Source organism: Triticum dicoccoides, chromosome 5A (assembly GCF_002162155.2).
Source record: "Triticum dicoccoides isolate Atlit2015 ecotype Zavitan chromosome 5A, WEW_v2.0, whole genome shotgun sequence".
NCBI classification, from domain to species: domain Eukaryota; kingdom Viridiplantae; phylum Streptophyta; class Magnoliopsida; order Poales; family Poaceae; genus Triticum; species Triticum dicoccoides.
The window spans coordinates 666,085,413-666,107,535 of NC_041388.1; the positions used below are offsets into that span (position 1 = coordinate 666,085,413).

The window sequence follows — 22,123 nt, forward strand, 5'->3', positions numbered from 1 at the left end:
AAAAGACTAGTGACAGATGCAAGATCTCATATTCCCTCTTGGAAGTCTTTGCATGTTTTCCGGGTGGGACATAGCGCACACTTTAAGCTGCCTTGGGGTTCTGCACATTCTTACCTTTTTTTTTTGAGCAACTTACACATTCTTACTTTTTTTTGGAGGGTTACTTTTTTTTGAGAAAATTTTGGAGGGTTACTTGCACATTCTTACTAGCGCTGTAAGAATGTGCAAAGCCCATGGCCCATGGCCCATGTAATTGCGGCGAGAAGGCCTGGTCGTCCATATGCACGTCCGGGCTGTGGCCGGCCTTCCCCTTCCGCGCATCGGCGACCACTTCGCTAGTTTGCTGCAGCGTGGGGAGTGGATCTCCGGCGAGAGCAAGACTAGCTCCGATGGCGAGCCGAGGCGGATACGCCTGGGCCCTCGCGGCGGGCCTCAACGCCGCGCTCGCCGCCATCTCCGCCAAGTTCTTCGCGCCCATGGTACCGAACCAATCCTCTCTCCTTTCCCTCCGATCTGAACTTCTTCTCACCTTACCTGCAAGTCTGCAGCCCCCTTAATTTAGGTTGCTCCAGCCTCCCGGACGGTACATGAATCTCCGACATAGCTGTCCCGAGTTACCAGTTAGCGAATTCGATAGCGAGTGTGGGCCTGTGACCTTATAACTGGTAGAAGCAAGACTGAATTCAAGCTGAAATCGCGATTTATTTCATGGTGAAATTACTCCCTGTGTTGACTAGCATAACATGAAGGGTACAGTAGCTTGGGATCAGCACTTAAAGGGTTCAGTTTCTCCTAGATTGAGATCAGTGCTGCCTGCTTGAAATTTTTTGACAAAATTTCCCCTGCTTCGGAACACAGGGCTGACGATGACTGTCACTGACTGTGATCTTGCCTTCCTCAGTTGCTCAAATACGGAATGGTGATACTTTTCAACGTGACAATGTGGGGGTGCTACGTGAACAGCCTCAAAGCTTTGTCGTCCCTCCAGGCAACGGTCACCAACTTCGCCGCCAACTTCATCTCGTCAGGTCTTGCAGGGTATTTCCTGTTTCAGGAACCTCTGCCTTCTAAGGTACTTCCTCCGTTCAGAAATATAAGATGTTTTGGATATTTCAGTATGGACTACATACAGACTGAAATGAGTGAACAAACACACTAAAGCTTGTCTATATTCATCCGATTCAGAAAAAAGTTAGAACATCTTATATTTGTGAACAGAGGGAGTACTATTTTAACAATTCTCCATTTTCCGTAATGGCAGTAGTGCATGTTAAGGAAGCCTTTAATTTTATTTCCATTGGTTTGTGATCTCCTTTAAAATCAGCAATTTCCTTAAACAACTCGCTTCTTGCTCAATTGGAGTGGACATTCCATAACATAAAGATGACCAATTTTTGCTATATCATTGAGTAGTTACTGCAGATGACATACATAGATGCTGCTAAATTTTGACAGATTTGATGACTTAATTTTGCTAATTTTTGGAATTATTTTTTCACTTAACTGCACTCAGCATTTTTAACTTGGAGCTATGTCCATACAGTGGTTTGCAGGTGCCAGTCTGATCATTCTTGGTGTGTTCATCCTCAGCAAATCAAGTATTGAGGAGAAAGTGAACTCTGATTGATTGGGAGTTGCTACCAGTCTGTTAGCTGGGACATAAATTTTGCAAGCTTATTCCTATATTTCCAGTGGCTGTGTGCTCGTCCTGATGCAATGCTAAGTATCCGAAAATAATGTGTGCATTTGGTCTCAGCTCATCCACTAACATGTACACTAGTACAGTTTAAGATACACCACCCAATTTGTAACGGTTTAAGATACACCACCCAATTTGTAATTTGTAAGTAAGAAGTGAGCACATGATCTAAGAGTTGCTTGCTTTGGTTTCAACGGGAGGGCATTCAAACTGTTGTAGCATTATCGGTGGATCTTTTTTGTTCTTTGCATTTCTCCTGTTGTAAATTTGTGACATCACAGTTAAGTTGATTACTTATTATTTCTAGTTTGTCTATTGTCTCTGGTGCCATCTTCTGATACTGTGTAGGGTTTTCCATGATGAAACAATTCAAGTTTATGGTTGAAGCAGTCATCCATCCAGCATTTGCTAGGTATATCCTGATCAGCCCTAGCCATAGCCGGTATGAACAACAGTTTGATAGATATTCTGGATGCTATTTCAAATCCGGGAAAACTGCTGTTGGTACTGCTGTAACGATCATTAGCATTTCAGTTGCTGTGCCCTTTGTGTTAGCATGTGTCTTTAGCATTACAAGATCCCTTTCCACAGTGGCTCCTGAAGGACTGTTCATGTTGCTCCGGTACAAGAGTCATTCGTCAGGTGCACCATCGACAGCAGCTTTGCATTCACCATGCCTCCCTGAGACAGCAAAATATGTTTTCGTGTCAACATCTTGCGCATTTGTTTAGCCGTTCCATTCATCTACAGGAGAATGTGTTCCGCAGTTTGCTGATAGGTGAAGTTTCGTCATCAGTATGAGCGACAGCATCATATTGTCAGTGAGGAAGTTCATGTGTGATCAAAATACCATGTTTCATGGCATTGGTCAAAATTGGCGCTTTTCTAAGTTTATTCAGCAACTTGCTTCCTGGTAAGAGTGGTAATATCAATATCATAATGAGTATTCATTGCTGACAGTAAAGATAAATTCAATGACTTGTTTTTGCTAAATTTTGTAGTGCTTATTTTGTATTGCCCTGGCTTTGGAGATAAATGTTACTGAATTTTTTGCTGGTTTAATTATTTAGTTTTGTGAGATTTTGGAAACTTTTTTTTTTGTTTACTACGCTGCACTCAGCTTTTTGACTTGGGAGCTTATTTCTTAGAAAATTTGAATTGGAAGCTTTCTACATACAGTGGTTTGCAAGTGCCAGTCTGATCACTCTTGGTGTTTTTATCCTCAGCAAAGCAAGCGTTGAGAACAAACCGAACCCTGATTAGGTGGGAAATTTCTGGCACAGAGTGTTTGTTGTACCATAATCTATGTCAGCTTATAAGGGTGAACTCATCTGTGCTACTGATATGCCAAGATTTTGACCATTTGGTCAATACATTGTGCCAGTTATGTTTTGTACTTCTGCTCGTCTACTAACTGTGACTGATATACCCGCAAGGTGCCCCTGGAGGTGAGGCCCATCACATGTTTTGTAATTTGTAAGTATGAACAAGCGATCTAAGAATTGTTTGCTTTGATTTCAGGGGGAGGACGTTCAAACTGCTGTAGTACTATCTACGAGGGACGTTTCCCATGGTAAATTTGTGGCATCACAGTTAAGCTGGTCTCACTATTTCTTGTCATGAGTCTTGCTGGCGCTGCTACATCTGATGCTGTACAGTGTGTTCCCTGGTGAATAGTAGGGACGATAGAAGCAGCCACCCTTCCATCATAAGCGATTAAGCGCATGTCCTGTCAGTCCTCGCCCTAGATCGTCCATTGCCCATATGAACAGTTCGATAGGTACTCAGAATGCCAATTTAATGCAATAGGTAATGTTGGATTGAAATCCAACGGCTGCCCTCGTGTTCCCCCTCCAGCCCAGCCTGAGCTTCTACATTCTCCTTCTTCCTCCACCCTGACCCAACCACCTCCACGCCCCTAAGCATATGCCGCCGTCACTGTGGCCAGCGGGCACTGCTGTGGCGCCAGCCCTCGTGTCTCCATCACTCCCAGCCATCCCTCTAAACCGCGGCACCATCTCCGGTGCCGGCGACCCCATGGACCCTGCACTCAAACCTGCCAACACTCTGCCACTCCTCCGCCAGCGACGCTGCGTTGCCCCCGCTCTCCGGCAAGGTCCTGGGGAGCCCTCCCTGTGGACGCTTCAGCAGGCCTCGGCATTCCCTTGTCTGGCTCGAACGCTGGCCTTATACGTGCCACCCGGGATCGACCTAATGCAGATAAGAATGCTTTTTCGAAACTGAAAAACTGTTGTAGCCTTGTAGGTATGCTGTAACGATCACTAGCTTCTGAGTTGCTGTGCCCGATGTATTAGCCCTTGTCTTTAGCACCATTACAAGTGGCTCCTGAAGGACAGTTCATGTTCATCCGGTACGAGAATCCTTCGTCAGGTGCACCGTCGACAGGGGCATGGCCCTCCAGGAGACAGGCAAATATGCGTTTGGCATCAGCAACATCTTGCGTCTTCGATTAGCCGTTCCATTCCATTGTTCTACAGGAGAATATGTTCTGCAGTTTTCTTATAGGTGAACGGCCAACACCATCATTGTCTCTGAGTCAAAATACCATGTTTTATGGTATCGGTCAAAATTGGCGCTTTTCTAAGTTTATTCAGCTTATTGGGCAACTTGCTTCTTGGTAAGAGTGGCAATATCCATAGCATTATGAGTATTCATTGTTGAAAATAAAGATAAATCCAATGACTTACTTTTGCTAAATTTTGTAGTGCTGACTTTGAAGACAAATGTTGCTGATTGTTTTACTGGTTTAATTATTTAGTTTTGCGAGGTTTCAGAAACTTTTTGACTTGGGAGCTGTATCCATAGAGTTGTTTGCGAGTGCCAGTCTGATCATTCTTGGTCTTTTTTTATTCTCGTCCAGCGTTGAGAACAAACTGAACTCTGATTAAGTGAGAAATTTTCTGCCACAGAGTGTTTGCTGTACCATAATCCATGTCAGCTTCTAAGTGAAAATTCGTCTGTGCTCATGCTATGGCAATATTTTTGAGCATAAGTTGATCATTTGGTCAATACATTGTGTCAATTATGTTTAAAATAACTTCAGCTCTGTAACTGATACACCTGCGTGGTGCCGCTGAAGGTGACATCATGCTCACCTTGTTAAATATGGTAAGTATGAACAAGCGCATGATCTAAGAATTCATTGCTTTATTTGACAAGGAGGGCATTCAAACTTGTCTAGTATTGTGTATATGAATGGCCTTTTTCATTTTTTCCATGGTTATTTTTTTAAGGACATACATTAAGAAGAGCAATATATTCGTTTGGGAGGTACGTCCTGATCAACCAGTCCTGGCCACCTCCGTAGCCAATACGAACAACAGTTTGTTGATAGATACTGTACTCTGGATGCTATTTCAAATCTGGGGGAAACTGCTGTGGGTACTGCTGTAACGATCACCAGCTTGTAGTATCCGTAGCCGATGTCCTTAGCACCGTTACAAGATCCCTTTCGACGGTGGCTCCTGATCCCTGAAGGACGCTTCATGTTCATCCGGTACCCCTTCGTCGGGTGCGCCGTCGACAGGGGAACAGCCTCCAGTAGACTGCGGAGCAAGTGTCTGTTTGGTAGTACCAGGAGCACCTTGCGTGCTCGTTTAGCCATTTCATTCGTCCACACGAGAATGTGTTTTGCAGTTTTCTGATGGCTGAACGTTCGTTGTCAGTACGAGCGACAGCATCATTGTCGGTGAGGAAGTTTATGTGCGGTCGTGCTATCAGCCGGTGGATGTGACGATCAGCTTCTCTGTGAAGCAGCTGAGGACAAAATTACTCCGCGAGAGAGAAAGAAAAAACTGTGAAGATGAGATTTCAGACGGTGATGGCAATCAAGGTGCGGATGCTGGCTTCAGCGCGAAGCATGTGCGAGTATCGATCTTGCCTGAAACTGGACACCGGTCGAGTCCCAGGGATAGGAGTTTGTTGCAGCCAGAATCGTGGGAAAGGAGGCGTGGAGAGGAGCACATGCGTCTCATTTGAGCAGCCTTTTGGGACGGCGGCAGCGGCATGGATCGCCACTTATGTTGACTCGCACAGTGCGGCGCGTTCCTGAAGAAAATATTCCCATGACAAACGGGGGTAGGCCCGGCCCGACCCGGCTGGGATTCTCGGCGGATAGGACAGAGCCGGCCAACTTTGATTCCGAGGCGACGCCATGGTTTTTGTTTTGTTTGATGATGAGGATCGCGATCGGGAATACTGACGGTACTGCCGGATGATGGATGCGATGCGAAATCCACAGACGCACGAGCACACGCCCGCGTGAATTAACCAGACACGGACGGACCTTGTCTTGCACACCACCCTCATCATGGTGTTGTGTGGGACGCATCCGACACGGTACGACAAGCGTCCGTCCCGGCCCAGCCCTGCTTCATGGCGCCGGCCCGCCGGACACCTGGCCTGGCTGGACCGACGACCGGACAAACCAAGGTCGTCGTCGTCGTCGCCGCCGCCTCTGGTCCTAGGAAAGCAAGCAACACGGCAGAGTTATTAGCCGGAAACAGCGGGCGCCGAGCTTTCGCTTCGGCGAGCTGGAGCGTGTGATCAAGGCCCGGGCAGCTGGCGAGCATGCGACGGGCTCGGGTTAATTCCGACGTGGAGAGCAGTAAATAAATACAAGGCGTCGTGAAAGAGAAGGAAACGGGCGCCTTTCCGGCCCTCGGAGTCGCCATCACCAGATAACCCCGGCTGGGCCTCGGCCGCCCACTTCCCCCCTCCCCCGCCCGCGCCGCGCCAGTATATTCACTCGCCGCGCTCTCCTTCCTCCGCCCCCCAACGCACGCGCGCGCATAGGAGGAGCAGACCAGCTAGCCGCGCCTCGATCGCAATGGCGCCGGAGCAAGGGTCGCGTGGCGCCAAGGCCGACGCGGCGGCCATGGAGACGGCGGGCCGAGGAGGAGGAGGGCGGCCGTCGTCGGGGGCGGAGGCGGGGTGGGCGTGGTCGTGGGCGTGCTGCGCCGTGGCGGCGGGCGTGGCGGCGGTGGGGCTGGCGGGGGCCGGGGTGCTGGTGTGGTGGGCGGTGGCGTTCCACCCGGCGCGGGAGCAGCTCTGGATGGTGCCCGTCGGCCTCGTCCTCCTCGGCACCCCGCTCGTCGCCTGGCTCTCCCTCTTCGCCTCCGGCGCGTGCCGCCGCCTCGGGACCAGCCACCACCACCCGCCTCCGGCCGAGCGATGAGAGTGAGACACACACGATCCCATCTCGGCAGCTCCGCGAGCACGCATCGATCAGTGTTTCTTCCGGTCCCGATTCTTGATCCTGGCTGTGAATTACATCTTCTTTCGTTTCTCTCGGTCGCACTAGCAGCGGCAGCCGTGTTAGCATAGCTTCTAGTACTCTGTTGTTGGTGTTTCTTGTCGTTTAAGATGATCGGAATGTAAGCAGCAGTTGCCGCTACCTCAGTGCCGATGAGTATTATTTGGCTGGTAGGCCCGCAGATTAGTTGGATAAGTATCGTACTCCTACGTACGTGCAATTTTTGTGTACAAAGAAAAGGGTTTCCGTAGCCCCGCAGATTATTCTACTCCGAGGCATACGTGGTAAATTCTCCTTCTCACAGACTGAGTGAGTGGCTGACAGTGATTCGATCGGCAGTCAGACAGTCCACTCAGGCTCAGAGGTTTTTTTTTGAAACACTCAGGCTCAGTTATGACTGACACGGTGCTAAATATATACTGAAGTGTACAGTGCAAGATTCGATTCTGAAGTATTTTTAGGTTAGCCTGCATTCCCTAACCCGTGCTACAGCTACCCCAGAACGCCACGGCCGGGAAAGAAGCTGGTAGTATTATTTTTACTGGCCATTAAGCCATAGATCATGGCTTAATGACGATCGAGCTCCCCCATGTACGCATGTGGCATGCAATCCGTCTTCCAGAAGGAGCCTCCCCCATGTACTGCATGCAGTGGAGATTTTGCGGACGCAGTGAAGGCCTGATGGCAACTGTTGTACCGTCGGCTTCAACCATGCACGGCCTGGGCTCCGGCGTCAGTGAGAGATGGACTTGGAGAAGTCGTGCGTGGCTCATTGTCCGACGTCAATGTCAGTCGGTACGCGTGAGCAAGTGTGTGCACGTGTTGCGTGGGTGCATGGGCGGGTGACGTGCGGTCGTGGGAGAGAAGTGGCGCATGTCTCGTGCTGTCAACGTAGCGTACGCGCCTCTCTGGTCGAAAACGAGAGGACCGGAGATGAGAGGAGAAGAGGAGGAGTAGCTTTTGCGAGGCTCACGTCCATGGGACGCTTCTCTTGGTGCTGCAAACGGACAAACCTGCAAGAATCTGGCCGCGATCGGAGAATCGCTGCGCCGTGACTGCCGCGCCGCTGCTTTTATGTAAGTACGTACGTGTTTTTCGAGCAGATACGCTGCTGGATCCTCGCCCGCCCACGTGTGCGCCGAGCGCAGGCGACTGCCGCGCGAGAGAGTTGTTTGACCGTCCAGGTTTCAGTTTTCGCCTTCCTTAATTTCTTCTTTTTAAAGTGGCACGGACGTAAGTACGATTTTATGATGAAAACTTGACTTGACAGTAGAACAACGTGAGCTTTCCGGTCAGAAAAGGCAGAGCAATTCGCTAATGCACCGGTAAGCACGAATTTTATTAGTTAAGCATCAACGGGCTCTCCATCTGACTCGTGGATTTGCGTCCCTTTCACTGCCAAGCATGCATGCATGCATCTTCCATGGCGTGTTGCCTGCACTGCCCCTACAGCTGCAGGAGCAACGACATGGAGATGCCCGACGGGCAATAGAGTGCAATTAACCAGCGGTGGCAAGCTAGCTAGCGGCGAAACTTGCGAGTTCCGATGCCTGGCTAGCACAGCCATAGCCGCCTAGCTACTACTGCATGCCAACGGAAACCGGTCCGGTCCGGCGGCGTCGAGTCCCGATATATGCGATGATGCCGCTGCGGTCACGGGCGCGGGTACCGGGCGCGCGCGCCCCCGGGGCCGGCGCCACTCGGTGCAGCGTCGACCCGGAAAGCGGCCATGTGGTGTGGTGTGCTGACATGACATGGCGGCCTACCTAGCCAGCCGGAGTACGTAGCAAAGTAATAATCCGGGACTAGCTTGCAAGCTGCAACTTGCGTGACCCGACGAAAGGGATCGATTTCCTCTCGTTGAATTGATTCCCTTTCTCTTTCGATGTGTCCATGATTGGATCGAGGCGGCGTTGACCTCTTGCACGAGCGATATCCGAGTGAAAGCACCGCTCAACCAGTTTAGATTCTGCGGGATTGAAATATCAGTCATTCGATTGAAATATCACGTTCATTCGATTTTTATAGGATTGAGCATGTTTGCTAGCATCAAGAAAAACAAAAAGGTTCTTTTTTTTCAAATGGGTCGAGTGGATATTATATTTTTTCCCAAAAGGTTCCACCTTTTTTTGAAAAAAAATCTATCTATTTATTCTCAATCATAGCAGTACAAAGAACACATGAAATAGCGAACCTTGGATGGATAGAGAGACAGTGATATCCCCGGCCCAGCAGGGTTCAAATCCTGGAGCTCGCATTATTTATGAATTTATTTAAAGATTTCCGTGATGCGCTTTCAGTGGGAGGAGACATTCCCGTCGGCGACGAGGCGTCTATGATGACTTCGTAAATCTGAATAATAAACATTTATCATGATATAAGGAAATATAAAATAACAACTTTATTATTGCCTTTAGGGCATATTTGCTTCAGTCTTCCACTTGCACAAGAGGCAATAATCTAGTTCACATCGCCATATGATTTAACACCAATAGTTCACATCTTTATGTGATTAATACCCATAGTTCACATCGTCATGTGACCAACACCTAAAGTGTTTACTAGAGTCAATAATCTAGTTCACATCGCTATGTGATTAACACCCAAAAAGTATTAAGGTGTGATCATGTTTTGCTTGTGAGAAAAGTTTAGTCAACGGGTCTGCCACATTCAGATCTGTATGTATTTTGTAAATTTCTATGTCTACAATACTCTGTATGGAGCTACTCTACCTAATTGCTCCCACTTTCAATATGTATCTAGATTGAGACTCAGAGTCATCTGAATCGGTGTTTAAAGCTTGCATCGACGTAACCCTTTATGACGAACTCTTTATCACCTCCATAACCGAGAAACATTTCCTTAGTCATCTTAGGTAACTAAAAGTAATTTTGGCCGTTGTCCAGTGATCTACTCCTGGATCACCATTGTACCCCCTTGCCAAACTCATGGCAAGACACACAACATGTCTGGTACACAGTATGGTATACTTTATAGAACCTATAACTGAGGCATAGAAAATGACTTTCATTCTCTCTATATATTCTGCCGTGGTCGGGTTTTTAGTCTTACTCAACTTCACACCTTGTAACACAGGCAAGGACCCTTTCTTTGGCTGATCCATTTTGAACTTCTTCAAAACTTTATCAAGGTATGTGCTTTGTGAAAGTCCAATTAAGCGCCTTGATCTATCCCTATAGATCTTGATGCCCAATATATAAGCAGCTTCACCGAGGTCTTTCATTGAAAAACTCTTATTCAATTGTCCTTTTATGCTATCCAGAAATATCATTTCCAATCAACAATATGCCATCCACATATAATATTAGAAATGCAACAGAGCTCCCACTCATTTTCTTGTAAATGCAGGCTTCTCCGAAAGTCTGTATAAAACCATATGCTTTGATCAGACTATCAAAGCGTATATTCCAACTCCAAGATGCATGCAGCAGTCCATAAATGGATCGCTGGAGCTTGCACACTTTGTTAGCACCTTTAGGATCAACAAAACCTTCTGGTTGCATCATATACAACCTTTCTTTGAGAAATCCATTAAGGAATGCAGTTTTGACATCCATTTGCCAGATTTCATAATCATAAAATGCGGGAATTGCTAACATGGTTCAGACAGACTTAAACATCGCTACGGGTGAGAAAGTCTCATCGTAGTCAACTCCTTGAACTTGTCGAAAACCTTTTGCAACAAGTCGAGCTTTGTAGACAGTAACATTACCATCAGCGCCGGTCTTCTTCTTGAAGATCCATTTATTCTCTATGACTTGCCGATCATCGGGCAAGTCAATCAAAGTCCATACTTGTTGGGGAACGTAGCATGCAATTTCAAAAAAATTCCTACGATCACGCAAGATCTATCTAGTAGATGCATGGCAACGAGGGTGAGAGTGTGTCCACGTACCCTCGTAGACCGAAAGCGAAAGCGTTAGGTTAACGCGGTTGATGTAGTCGAACGTCTTCGCGATCCAACCAATCAAGTACCGAACATACGGCACCTCCGAGTTCTGCACATGTTCAGCTCGATGACGTCCCTCGAATTCTTGATCCAGCAAAGTTTTGAGGGAGAGTTTCGTCAGCACGATGGCATGGTGACGGTGATGGTGAAGTGATCCGCGTAGGGCTTCGCCTAAGCACTACGTGAATATGACCGGAGGCGTAAACTATGGAGGGGGGCGCCACACATGGCTAACAATGTTTGTTGTGTGTTCTAGGCGCCCCCTCCCCATATATATATATAGGTGGGAGGGGGAGGGAGACAGCCATGGGGCGTCCCAGGTAGAAGGAATCCTACTTGGGGCCTCCTCCAATTTAGCCTCCCCCTTTCCTTTTCTCCGGAAGGGGAAAGGATAGAGGGGAGAGGGGAAAGGAAGGGGGAATCCTATTCTCTCTATTTCCTTTCATCCTCCCCTTTTTCTTTCTCCACTTAGGCCGGCTCATATGGAGGCGCACCAGCCCACTATGGGCTAGTCTGTCCCGCCCTTGGCCCAATAAGGCCAATATCTTTGCCGGGAGGGTGCCCGGAACCCTTTCCGGTGAACCGATACGTACCCGGTACCCCCGGAACACTTCCGGTATCCAAATACTATCGTCCTATATATGAATCTTTACCTCTCAACCATTTCGAGACTCCTCGTCATGTCCGTGATTTCATACGGGACACCGAACAACATTCGGTCACCAAATCACATAACTCATATAATACAAATCGTCATCGAACGTTAAGCGTGCGAACCCTACGGGTTCGAGAACTATGTAGACATGACCGAGACACCTCTCCGATCAATAACCAGTAGCGGAACCTAGATGCTCATATTGGTTCCCACATATTCTATGAAGATCTTTATCGGTCAAACTGTTATGACAACATACGTTATTCCATTTGTCATCGGTATGTTACTTTCCCGAGATTCGATCGTCAGTATCTCCATACCTAGTTCAATCTCGTTACAGGCAAGTCTCTTTACTCGTTTCGTAATGCATTGATACGTATCCAACGTATCTATAATTTTTGATTGCTCCATGCTATTATATTTTCTATTTTGGATGTTAATGGGCTTATTTTTACACTTTTATAGTATTTTTGGGACTAACCTATTAACCGGAGGCCCAGCCCAAATTGCTGTTTTTTTGCCTATTTCAGTGTTTCATAGAAAAGGAATATCAAACGGAGTGCAAACGGAATGAAACCTTCGGGAGCGTGATTTTTGGAACAAAAGTGATCCAGAGGACTTGGAGTGGACGTCAAGAAATGAACGAGGCGGCCACGAGGCTATTGGAAATATGCCCTAGAGGCAATAATAAAATGGTTATTATTATATTTCCTTGTTCATGATAATTGTCTATTGTTCATGCTATAATTGTGTTATCCAGAAATCGTAATACATGTGTGAATACATATACCACAACACGTCCCTAGTGAGCCTCTAGTTGACTAGCTCGTTGATCAAAAGATAGTCATGGTTCCCTGACTATGGACATTAGATGTCATTGATAACGGGATCACATCATTAGGAGAATTATGTGATGGACAAGACCCAATCCTAAGCATAGCTCAAAGATCGTGTAGTTCGTTTGCTAGAGCTTTTCCGAATGTCAAGTATCATTTCCTTAGACCATGAGATTGTGCAACTCCCGGATACCGTAGGAGTGCTTTGGGTGTGCCAAACGTCACAACGTAACTGGGTGACTATAAAGGTGCACTACGGGTATCTCCGAAAGTGTCTGTTGGGTTGGCACGAATCGAGACTGGGATTTGTCACTCCGTATGACGGAGAGGTATCTCTGGGCCCACTCGGTAATGCATCATCATAATGAGCTCAATGTGACCAAGTGGTTGATCACGGGATCATGCATTACGGTACGAGTAAAGTGACTTGCCGATAACGAGATTGAACGAGGTATTGGGATACCGACGATCGAGTCTCGGACGAGTAACGTACTGATTGACAAAGGGAATTGTATACGGGATTGATTGAATCCACAACATCATGGTTCATCCGATGAGATCATCGAGGAGCATGTGGGAGCCAACATGGGTATCCAAATCCCGCTGTTGGTTATTGACCGGAGAGTCGTCTCGGTCATGTCTGCGTGTCTCCCGAACCCATAGGGTCTACACACTTAACGTTCGGTGATGCTAGGGTTGTAGAGATATTAGTATGCGGTAACCCGAAAGTTGTTCGGAGTCCCGGATGAGATCCCGGACATCACGAGGAGTTCCGGAATGGTTCGGAGGTGAAGAATTATATATAGGAAGTCCAGTTTCGGCCATCGGGAAAGTTTCGGGGGTCACCGGTATTGAACTGGGACCACCGGAAGGGTCCCGGGGGTCCACCGGGTGGGGCCACCTATCCCGGAGGGCCCCATGGACTGAAGTGGGGAAGGGAACCAGCCCCTGGTGGGCTGGTGCGCCCCCCTTGGGCCTTCCCCTGTGCCTAGGGTTGGAAACCCTAAGGGTGGGGGCGCCCCACTTGGCTTGGGAGGCAAGCCACCCCCCTTGGCCGCCCCCCCTTGAGATCCAATCTCTAGGGCCGGCGCCCCCCTAGGGGCCCTATATATAGTGGGGGGAGGGAGGGCAGCCGTACCCTAGCCCCTGGCGCCTTCCTCTCCCTCCCGTGACACCTCTCCGTCTCGCTGAGCTTGGCGAAGCCCTACCGAGATCACCGTTGCTTCCACCACCGCGCCGTCGTGCTGCTGGATCTCCATCAACCTCTCCTTCCCCCTTGCTGGATCAAGAAGGAGGAGACGTATTCCCAACCGTACGTGTGTTGAACGCGGAGGTGCCGTCCGTTCGGCGCTAGGTCATCGGTGATTTGGATCACGACGAGTACGACTCCATCAACCCCATTCTCTTGAATGCTTCCGCGCGTGATCTACAAGGGTATGTAGATGCACTCCCCTTTCCCTTGTTGCTAGATAACTCCATAGATTAATCTTGGTGATGCGTAGAAAATTTTAAATTCTGCTACGTTCTCCCACAGTAGCATCATGAGCTAGGTCTATGCGTAGTTTCTATGCACGAGTAGAACACAAAGCAGTTGTGGGCGTGGATATTGTCAATTTACTTGTCATTAGTAGTCTTATCTTGATTCGGCGGCATCGTGGGATGAAGCGGCCCGGACCGACCTTACACGTACGCTTACGTGAGATTGGTTCCACCGAATGACATGCACTAGTTGCATAAGGTGGCTAGCGGATGTCTGTCTCTCCCACTTTAGTCGGATCGGATTCGATGAAAAGGGTCCTTATGAAGGGTAAATAGAAATTGGCATATCACGTTGTGGTTTTGGCGTAGGTAAGAAACGTTCTTGCTAGAAACCTTTAGCAGCCACGTAAAAACTTGCAACAACAATTAGAGGACGTCTAACTTGTTTTTGCAGCATGTGCCATGTGATGTGATATGGCCAAAAGGATGTGATGAATGATATATGTGATGTATGAGATTGATCATGTTCTTGTAATAGGAATCACGACTTGCATATCGATGAGTATGACAACTGGCAGGAGCCATAGGAGTTGTCTTAATTTATTTATGACCTACGTGTCAACATAAACGTCATGTAGTTACTTTACTTTATTGCTAAACCATTAGCTATAGTAGTAGAAGTAATAGATGACGAGACAACTTCATGAAGACACGATGATGGAGATCATGATGATGGAGACCATGGTGTCATGCCGGTGACGATGATCATGGTGTCCCGAAGATGGAGATCAAAAGGATCAAATGATATTGGCCATATCATGTCACTATTTGATTGCATGTGATGTTTATCATGTTTTACATCTTATTTGCTTAGAACGACGGTAGCTTAAATAAGATGATCCCTCGTAATAATTTCAAGAAAGTGTTCCCCCTAACTGTGCACCGTTGTGAAGGTTCGTTGTTTCGAAGCACCACGTGATGATCGGGTGTGATAGATTCTAACGTTCGAATACAACGGGTGTAAGCCATATTTACACACGCAATACACTTAGGTTGACTTGACGATCCTAGCATGTACAGACATGGCCTCGAAACACGGAAGACCGAAAGGTAGAGCATGAGTTGTATAGAAGATACGATCAACATGAAGATGTTCACCGATGTTGACTAGTCCGTCTCACGAGATGATCGGACACGGCCTAGTTGACTCGGATCATGTTTCACTTAGATGACTAGAGGGATGTCTATCTGAGTGGGAGTTCATTGAATAATTTGATTAGATGAACTTAATTATCATGAACTTAGTCTAAAATCTTTACAATGTGTCTTGTAGATCAAATGGCCCACGCTAATGTTGCCCTCAACTTCAACGCGTTCCTAGAGAAAACCAAGCTGAAAGATGATGGCAGCAACTATACGGACTGGGTCCGGAACCTGAGGATCATCCTCATAGCTGCCAAGAAAGATTATGTCCTAGAAGCACCGCTAGGTGACGCACCCATCCCAGAGAACCAAGACGTTATGAACGCTTGGCAGTCATGTGCTGATGATTACTCCCTCGTTCAGTGCGGCATGCTTTACAGCTTAGAACCGGGGCTCCAAAAGCGATTTGAGCAACACGGAGCATATGAGATGTTCGAAGAGCTAAAAATGGTTTTCCAAGCTCATGCCCAGGTCGAGGGATATGAAGTCTCCGACAAGTTCTTCAGTTGTAAGATGGAGGAAAATAGTTCTGTCAGTGAACACATACTCAAAATGTCTGGGTTGCATAACCGCTTGACTCAGCTGGGAGTTAATCTCCCGGATGACGCGGTCATTGACAGAATCCTTCAGTCGCTTCCACCGAGCTACACGAGCTTTGTGATGAACTTCAATATGCAGGGGATGGAAAAGACCATTCCTGAAGTATATTCAATGCTGAAATCAGCGGAGGTGGAGATCAAAAAGGAACATCAAGTGTTGATGGTGAATAAAACCACTAAGTTTAAGAAAGGCAAGGGTAAGAAGAACTTCAAGGAGGACAGCAAGGGGGTTGCTGCGCCCAGTAAGCAAGCTGCCGGGAAGAAGCCAAAGAATGGACCCAAGCCCGAGACTGAGTGTTTTAATTGCAAGGGAAGTGGTCACTGGAAGCGAAACTGCCCCAAATACTTAGCAGACAAGAAGGCCGGCAACACTAAAGGTATATGTGATATACATGTAATTGATGTGTACCTTACCAGTACTCGTAGTAGCTCCTGGGTATTTGATACCGGTGAGGTTGCTCACATTTGTAACTCAAAGCAGGAGCTGCGGAATAAGCAGAGACTGGCGAAGGACGAGGTGACGATGCGCGTCGGGAATGGTTCCAAGGTCGATGTGATCGCCGTCGGTACGCTACCTCTACATTTACCTATGGGATTAGTTTTAAACCTCAATAATTGTTATTTAGTGCCAGCTTTGAGCATGAACATTGTATCAGGATCTCGTTTAATTCGAGATGGCTACTCATTTAAATCCGAGAATAATGGTTGTTCTATTTATATGAGAGATATGTTTTATGGTCATGCCCCGCTGGTGAATGGTTTATTCTTAATGAATCTCAAGCGTAATGTTACACATATTCATAGTGTGAATACCAAAAGATGTAAGGTTGATAATGATAGTCCCACATACTTGTGGCACTGCCGCCTTGGTCACATAGGTGTCAAACGCATGAAGAAGCTCCATGCAGATGGACTTTTAGAGTCTCTTGATTATGAATCATTTGACACGTGCGAACCATGCCTCCTGGGTAAAATGACAAAGACTCCATTCTCAGGAACAATGGAGCGAGCAACCAACTTATTGGAAATCATACATACTAATGTGTGTGGTCCAATGAGTGTTGAGGCTCGCGGTGGCTATCATTATGTTCTCACCCTCACTGATGACTTGAGTAGATATGGGTATGTCTACTTAATGAAACACAAGTCTGAGACCTTTGAAAAGTTCAAGGAATTTCAGAGTGAGGTTGAGAATCAACGTGACAGGAAAATCAAGTTCTTGCGATCAGATCGTGGGGGAGAATACTTGAGTCACAAATTTGGCACGCACTTAAGCAAATGTGGAATAGTTTCACAACTCACGCCGCCTGGAACACCTCAGCGTAATGGTGTGTTCGAATGTCGTAATCGCACTTTATTGGATATGGTGCGATCTATAATGTCTCTTACCGATCTACCACTGTCATTTTGGGGCTATGCTTTAGAGACTGCCGCATTCACTTTAAATAGGGCTCCGTCGAAATCCGTTGAGACGACACCGTATGAATTATGGTTTGGGAAGAAACCTAAGCTGTCGTTTCTAAAAGTTTGGGGATGCGATGCTTATGTCAAGGAACTTCAACCTGAAAAGCTTGAACCCAAGTCCGAAAAATGCGTCTTCATGGGATACCCTAAAGAAACTATTGGGTATACCTTCTACCTCAGATCCGAAGGCAAGATCTTTGTTGCCAAGAATGGATCCTTTCTAGAGAAAGAGTTTCTCTCGAAAGAAGTAAGTGGGAGGAAAGTAGAACTTGATGAAGTATTGCCTCTTGAACCGGAGAGTGGCGTAGCTCAAGAAAATGTTCCTGAGGTGACCGACTAGAGAGGAAGTTAATGATGATGATCATGAAACTTCAGATCAAGTTTACTGAACTTCGTAGGTCCACAAGGACACGTTCCGCACCAGAGTGGTACGGCAACCCTGTCCTGGAAATCATGTTGTTAGACAATGGTGAACCTTCGAACTATGAAGAAGCGATGGCGGGCCCAGATTCCGACAAATGGCTGGAAGCCATGAAATCCGAGATAGGATCCATGTATGAAAACGAAGTATGGACTTTGACTGACTTGCCCGATGATCGGCGAGCCATAGAAAATAAATGGATCTTTAAGAAGAAGACAGACGCGGATGGTAATGTAACCATCTATAAAGCTCGGCTTGTCGCTAAGGGTTATCGAAAAGTTCAAGGGGTTGACTACGATGAGACTTTCTCACCCGTAGCGAAGCTGAAGTCCGTCCGAATCATGTTAGCAATTGCCGCATTCTATGATTATGAGATATGGCAAATGGACGTCAAAACGACATTCCTTAATGGTTTCCTTAAGGAAGAATTGTATATGATGCAGCCGGAAGGTTTTGTCGATCCTAAGAATGCTGACAAGGTGTGCAAGCTCCAACACTCGATCTATGGGCTGGTGCAAGCATCTTGGAGTTGGAACATTCATTTTGATGAGATGATCAAAGCGTTTGGGTTTACGCAGACTTATGGAGAAGCCTGCATTTACAAGAAAGTGAGTGGGAGCTCTGTAGCATTTCTCATATTGTATGTGGATGACATACTATTGATGGGAAATGATATAGAATTCTTGGAAAGCATAAAGGCCTACTTGAACAAGTGTTTTTCAATGAAGGATCTTGGAGAAGCTGCTTACATATTAGGCATCAAGATCTATAGAGATAGATCGAGACGCCTCATTGGTCTTTCATAGAGTACGTACCTTGACAAGATATTGAAAAAGTTCAATATGGATCAGTCAAAGAAGGGGTTCTTGCCTGTGTTGCAAGGTACAAGATTGAGCACGGCTCAATGCCCGACCACGGTAGAAGATAGAGAAAAGATGAGTGTCGTCCCCTATGCCTCGGCCACAGGGTCTATCATGTATGATATGCTGTGTACCAGATCTGATGTAAACCTTGCCGTAAGTTTGGTAGGAAGGTACCAAAGTAATCCCGGCATGGAACACTGGACAACGGTCAAGAATATCCTGAAGTACCTGAAGAGGACTAAGGATATGTTTCTCATTTATGGAGGTGTCGAAGAGCTCGTCGTAAAGGGTTACGTCGATGCTAGCTTTGACACAGATCTGGATGACTCTAAGTCACAAACCGGATACGTGTATATTTTGAATGGTGGGGCAATAAGCTGGTGCAGTTGCAAGCAAAGCGTTGTGGCGGGATCTACATGTGAAGCGGAGTACATGATAGCCTCGGAGGCAGCACAAGAAGCAATCTGGGTGAAGGAGTTCATTACCGACCTAGGAGTCATTCCCAATGCGTCGGGCCCGATAACTCTCTTCTATGACAACACTGGATCTATTGCCCTTGCCAAGGAGCCCAGGTTTCACAGGAAGGCCAGGCATATCAAGCGTCGCTTCAACTCCATTCGTGAAAGTGTTCAAAATGGAGACATAGATATTTGTAAAGTACATACGGACCTGAATGTAGCAGATCCGTTGACTAAACCTCTCCCTAGAGCAAAACATGATCAACACCAGAACTCTATGGGTGTTCGATTCATCACAATGTAACTAGATTATTGACTCTAGTGCAAGTGGGAGACTGCTGGAAATATGCCCTAGAGGCAATAATAAAATGGTTGTTATTATATTTCCTTGTTCATGATAATTGTCTATTGTTCATGCTATAATTGTGTTATCCGAAAATCGTAATACATGTGTGAATACATAGACCACAACACGTCCCTAGTGAGCCTCTAGTTGACTGGCTCGTTGATCAAAAGATAGTCATGGTTTCCAGACTATGGACATTAGTGTTGGGGAACGTAGTAATTTCAAAATTGTCCTACGCACACGCAAGATCATGGTGATGCATAGCAACGAGAGGGGAGAGTGCGATCTACGTACCCTTGTAGACTGACAGCGGAAGCGTTAGCACAACGCGGTTGATGTAGTCGTACGTCTTCACGGCCCGACCGATCAAGCACCGAAACTACGACACCTCCGAGTTTTAGCACATGTTCAGCTCGATGACGATCCCCGGACTCCGATCCAGCAAAGTGTCAGGGAAGAGTTCCGTTAGCACAACGGCGTGGTGACGATCTTGATGTACTACCGTCGCAGGGCTTCGCCTAAGCACCGCTACAATATTATCAAGGATTATGGTGGAAGGGGGTACCGCACACGGTTAAGAATATGATCACGTGGATCAACTTGTGTGTCTATGGGGTGCCCCCTGCCCCCGTATATAAAGGAGTGGAGGAGGGGAGGGCCGGCCCTCTCTATGGCGCGCCCTAGGGGAGTCCTACTCCCACCGGGAGTAGGATTCCCCCTTTCCTAGTCCAACTAGGAGTCCTTCCATGTAGTAGGAGTAGGAGACAAGGAAAGGGAAGAGGGAAGAGAAGGAAGGAGGGGGCGCAGCCCCTCCCCCTAGTCCAATTCGGACTAGGCCTTGGGGGGCGCGCGGCCTGCCTCTCCCTCTCCCCTAAAGCCCAATAAGGCCCATATACTTCTTCTCCCGTATTCCCGTAACTCCCCGGTACTCCGAAAAATACCCGAACCACTCGGAACCTTTCCGATGTCCGAATATAGTCGTCCAATATATCGATCTTTACGTCTAGACCATTTCGAGACTCCTCGTCATGTCCCCGATCTCATTCGGGACTCCGAACTCCTTCGGTACATCAAAACTCATAAACTCATAATATAACTGTCATCGAAACCTTAAGCATGCGGACCCTACGGGTTCGAGAACAATGTAGACATGACCGAGACATGTCTCCGGTAAATAACCAATAGCGGAACCTGGATGCTCATATTGGCTCCTACATATTCTATGAAGATCTTTATCGGTCATACCGCATAACAACATACGTTGTTCCCTTTGTCATCGGTATGTTACTTGCCCGAGATTCGATCGTCGGTATCTCAATACCTAGTTCAATCTCGTTACCGGCAAGTCTCTTTACTCGTTTCGTAATACATCATCTCGCAAATAACTCATTAGTTGCTATGCTTGCAAGGCTTAGGTGATGTGCATTACCGAGAGGGCCCAGAGATACCTCTCCGACAATCGGAGTGACAAATCCTAATCTCGAAATACGCCAACCCAACATGTACCTTTGGAGACACCTGTAGAGCTCCTTTATAATCACCCAGTTACGTTGTGACGTTTGGTAGCACACAAAGTGTTCCTCCGGTAAACGGGAGTTGCATAATCTCATAGTCATAGGAACATGTATAAGTCATGAAGAAAGCAATAGCAACATACTAAATGATCGAGTGCTAAGCTAACGGAATGGGTCAAGTCAATTACATCATTCTCCTAATGATGTGATCCCGTTAATCAAATAACAACTCTTTGTCTATGGTTAGGAAACATAACCATCTTTGATTAACGAGCTAGTCAAGTAGAGGCATACTAGTGACACTCTGTTTGTCTATGTATTCACACATGTATTATGTTTCCGGTTAATACAATTCTAGCATGAATAATAAACATTTATCATGAAATAAGGAAATAAATAATAACTTTATTATTGCCTCTAGGGCATATTTCCTTCAGTCTCCCACTTGCACTAGAGTCAATAATCTAGTTCACATTGCCATGTGATTTAACACCAATAGTTCACATCATTATGTGACCAACACTCAAAGGGTTTACTAGAGTCAATAATCTAGTTCACATCGCTATGTGATTAACACCCAAAGAGTACTAAGGTGTGATCATGTTTTGCCTGTGAGAGAAGTTTAGTCAACGGGTCTGCCATATTCAGATCCGTATGTATTTTGCAAATTTCTATGTCAACAATGCTCTACACGGAGCTACTCTAGCTAATTGCTCCCACTTTCAATATGCATCCAGATTGAGACTAAGAGTCATCCGGATCAATGCCAAAACTTGTATCGATGTAACCCTTTTACGACAAACCTTTTGTCACCTCCATAATCGAGAAACATATCCTTATTCCACTAAGGATAATTTTGACCGCTGTCCAGTGATCTACTCCTAGATCACTATTGTACTCCCTTGCTTAACACAATGTAGGGTATACAATAGATCTGGTACACAGCATGGCATACTTTATAGAACCTATGGCTGAGGCATAGGGAATGACTTTCATTCTCTTTCTATCTTCTGCCGTGGTCAGGCTTTGAGTCTTACTCAATTTCACACCTTGTAACACAGCCAAGAACTCTTTTCTTTAACTGTTCCATTTTGAACTACTTCAAAATATTGTCAAGGTATGTACTCATTGAAAAAACTTATCAAGCATCTTGATCTATCTCTATAGATCTTGATGCTTAATATGTAAGAGGCTTCGTCGAGGTCTTTCTTTGAAAAACTTCTTTCAAACACTCCTTTATGCTTTGCAGAATAATTCTACATTATTTCCGATCAATAATATGTCATTCACATATACTTGTCAGAAATGCTGTAGTGCTCCCACTCACTTTCTTGTAAATAC

At 46.5% G+C, this 22,123-nt stretch overlaps 2 protein-coding genes across 2 annotated transcripts; both read left to right on the forward strand.

Moving 5' to 3' along the window:
• The first annotated feature begins 300 nt into the window (after positions 1-300).
• Positions 301-2,008, forward strand: LOC119303934. Its single transcript, XM_037581094.1, has 3 exons — positions 301-479; positions 902-1,072; positions 1,544-2,008. The coding sequence occupies exons 1-3, from the start codon at positions 390-392 to the stop codon at positions 1,625-1,627; spliced, it is 345 nt and encodes a 114-aa protein (XP_037436991.1). The 5' UTR covers positions 301-389; the 3' UTR covers positions 1,628-2,008.
• A 4,389-nt stretch (positions 2,009-6,397) lies between these two features.
• LOC119303935 lies at positions 6,398-7,179 on the forward strand. The gene has a single exon (XM_037581095.1). The coding sequence runs from the start codon at positions 6,549-6,551 to the stop codon at positions 6,894-6,896; it is 348 nt and encodes a 115-aa protein (XP_037436992.1). The 5' UTR covers positions 6,398-6,548; the 3' UTR covers positions 6,897-7,179.
• Positions 7,180-22,123: the final 14,944 nt, after the last annotated feature.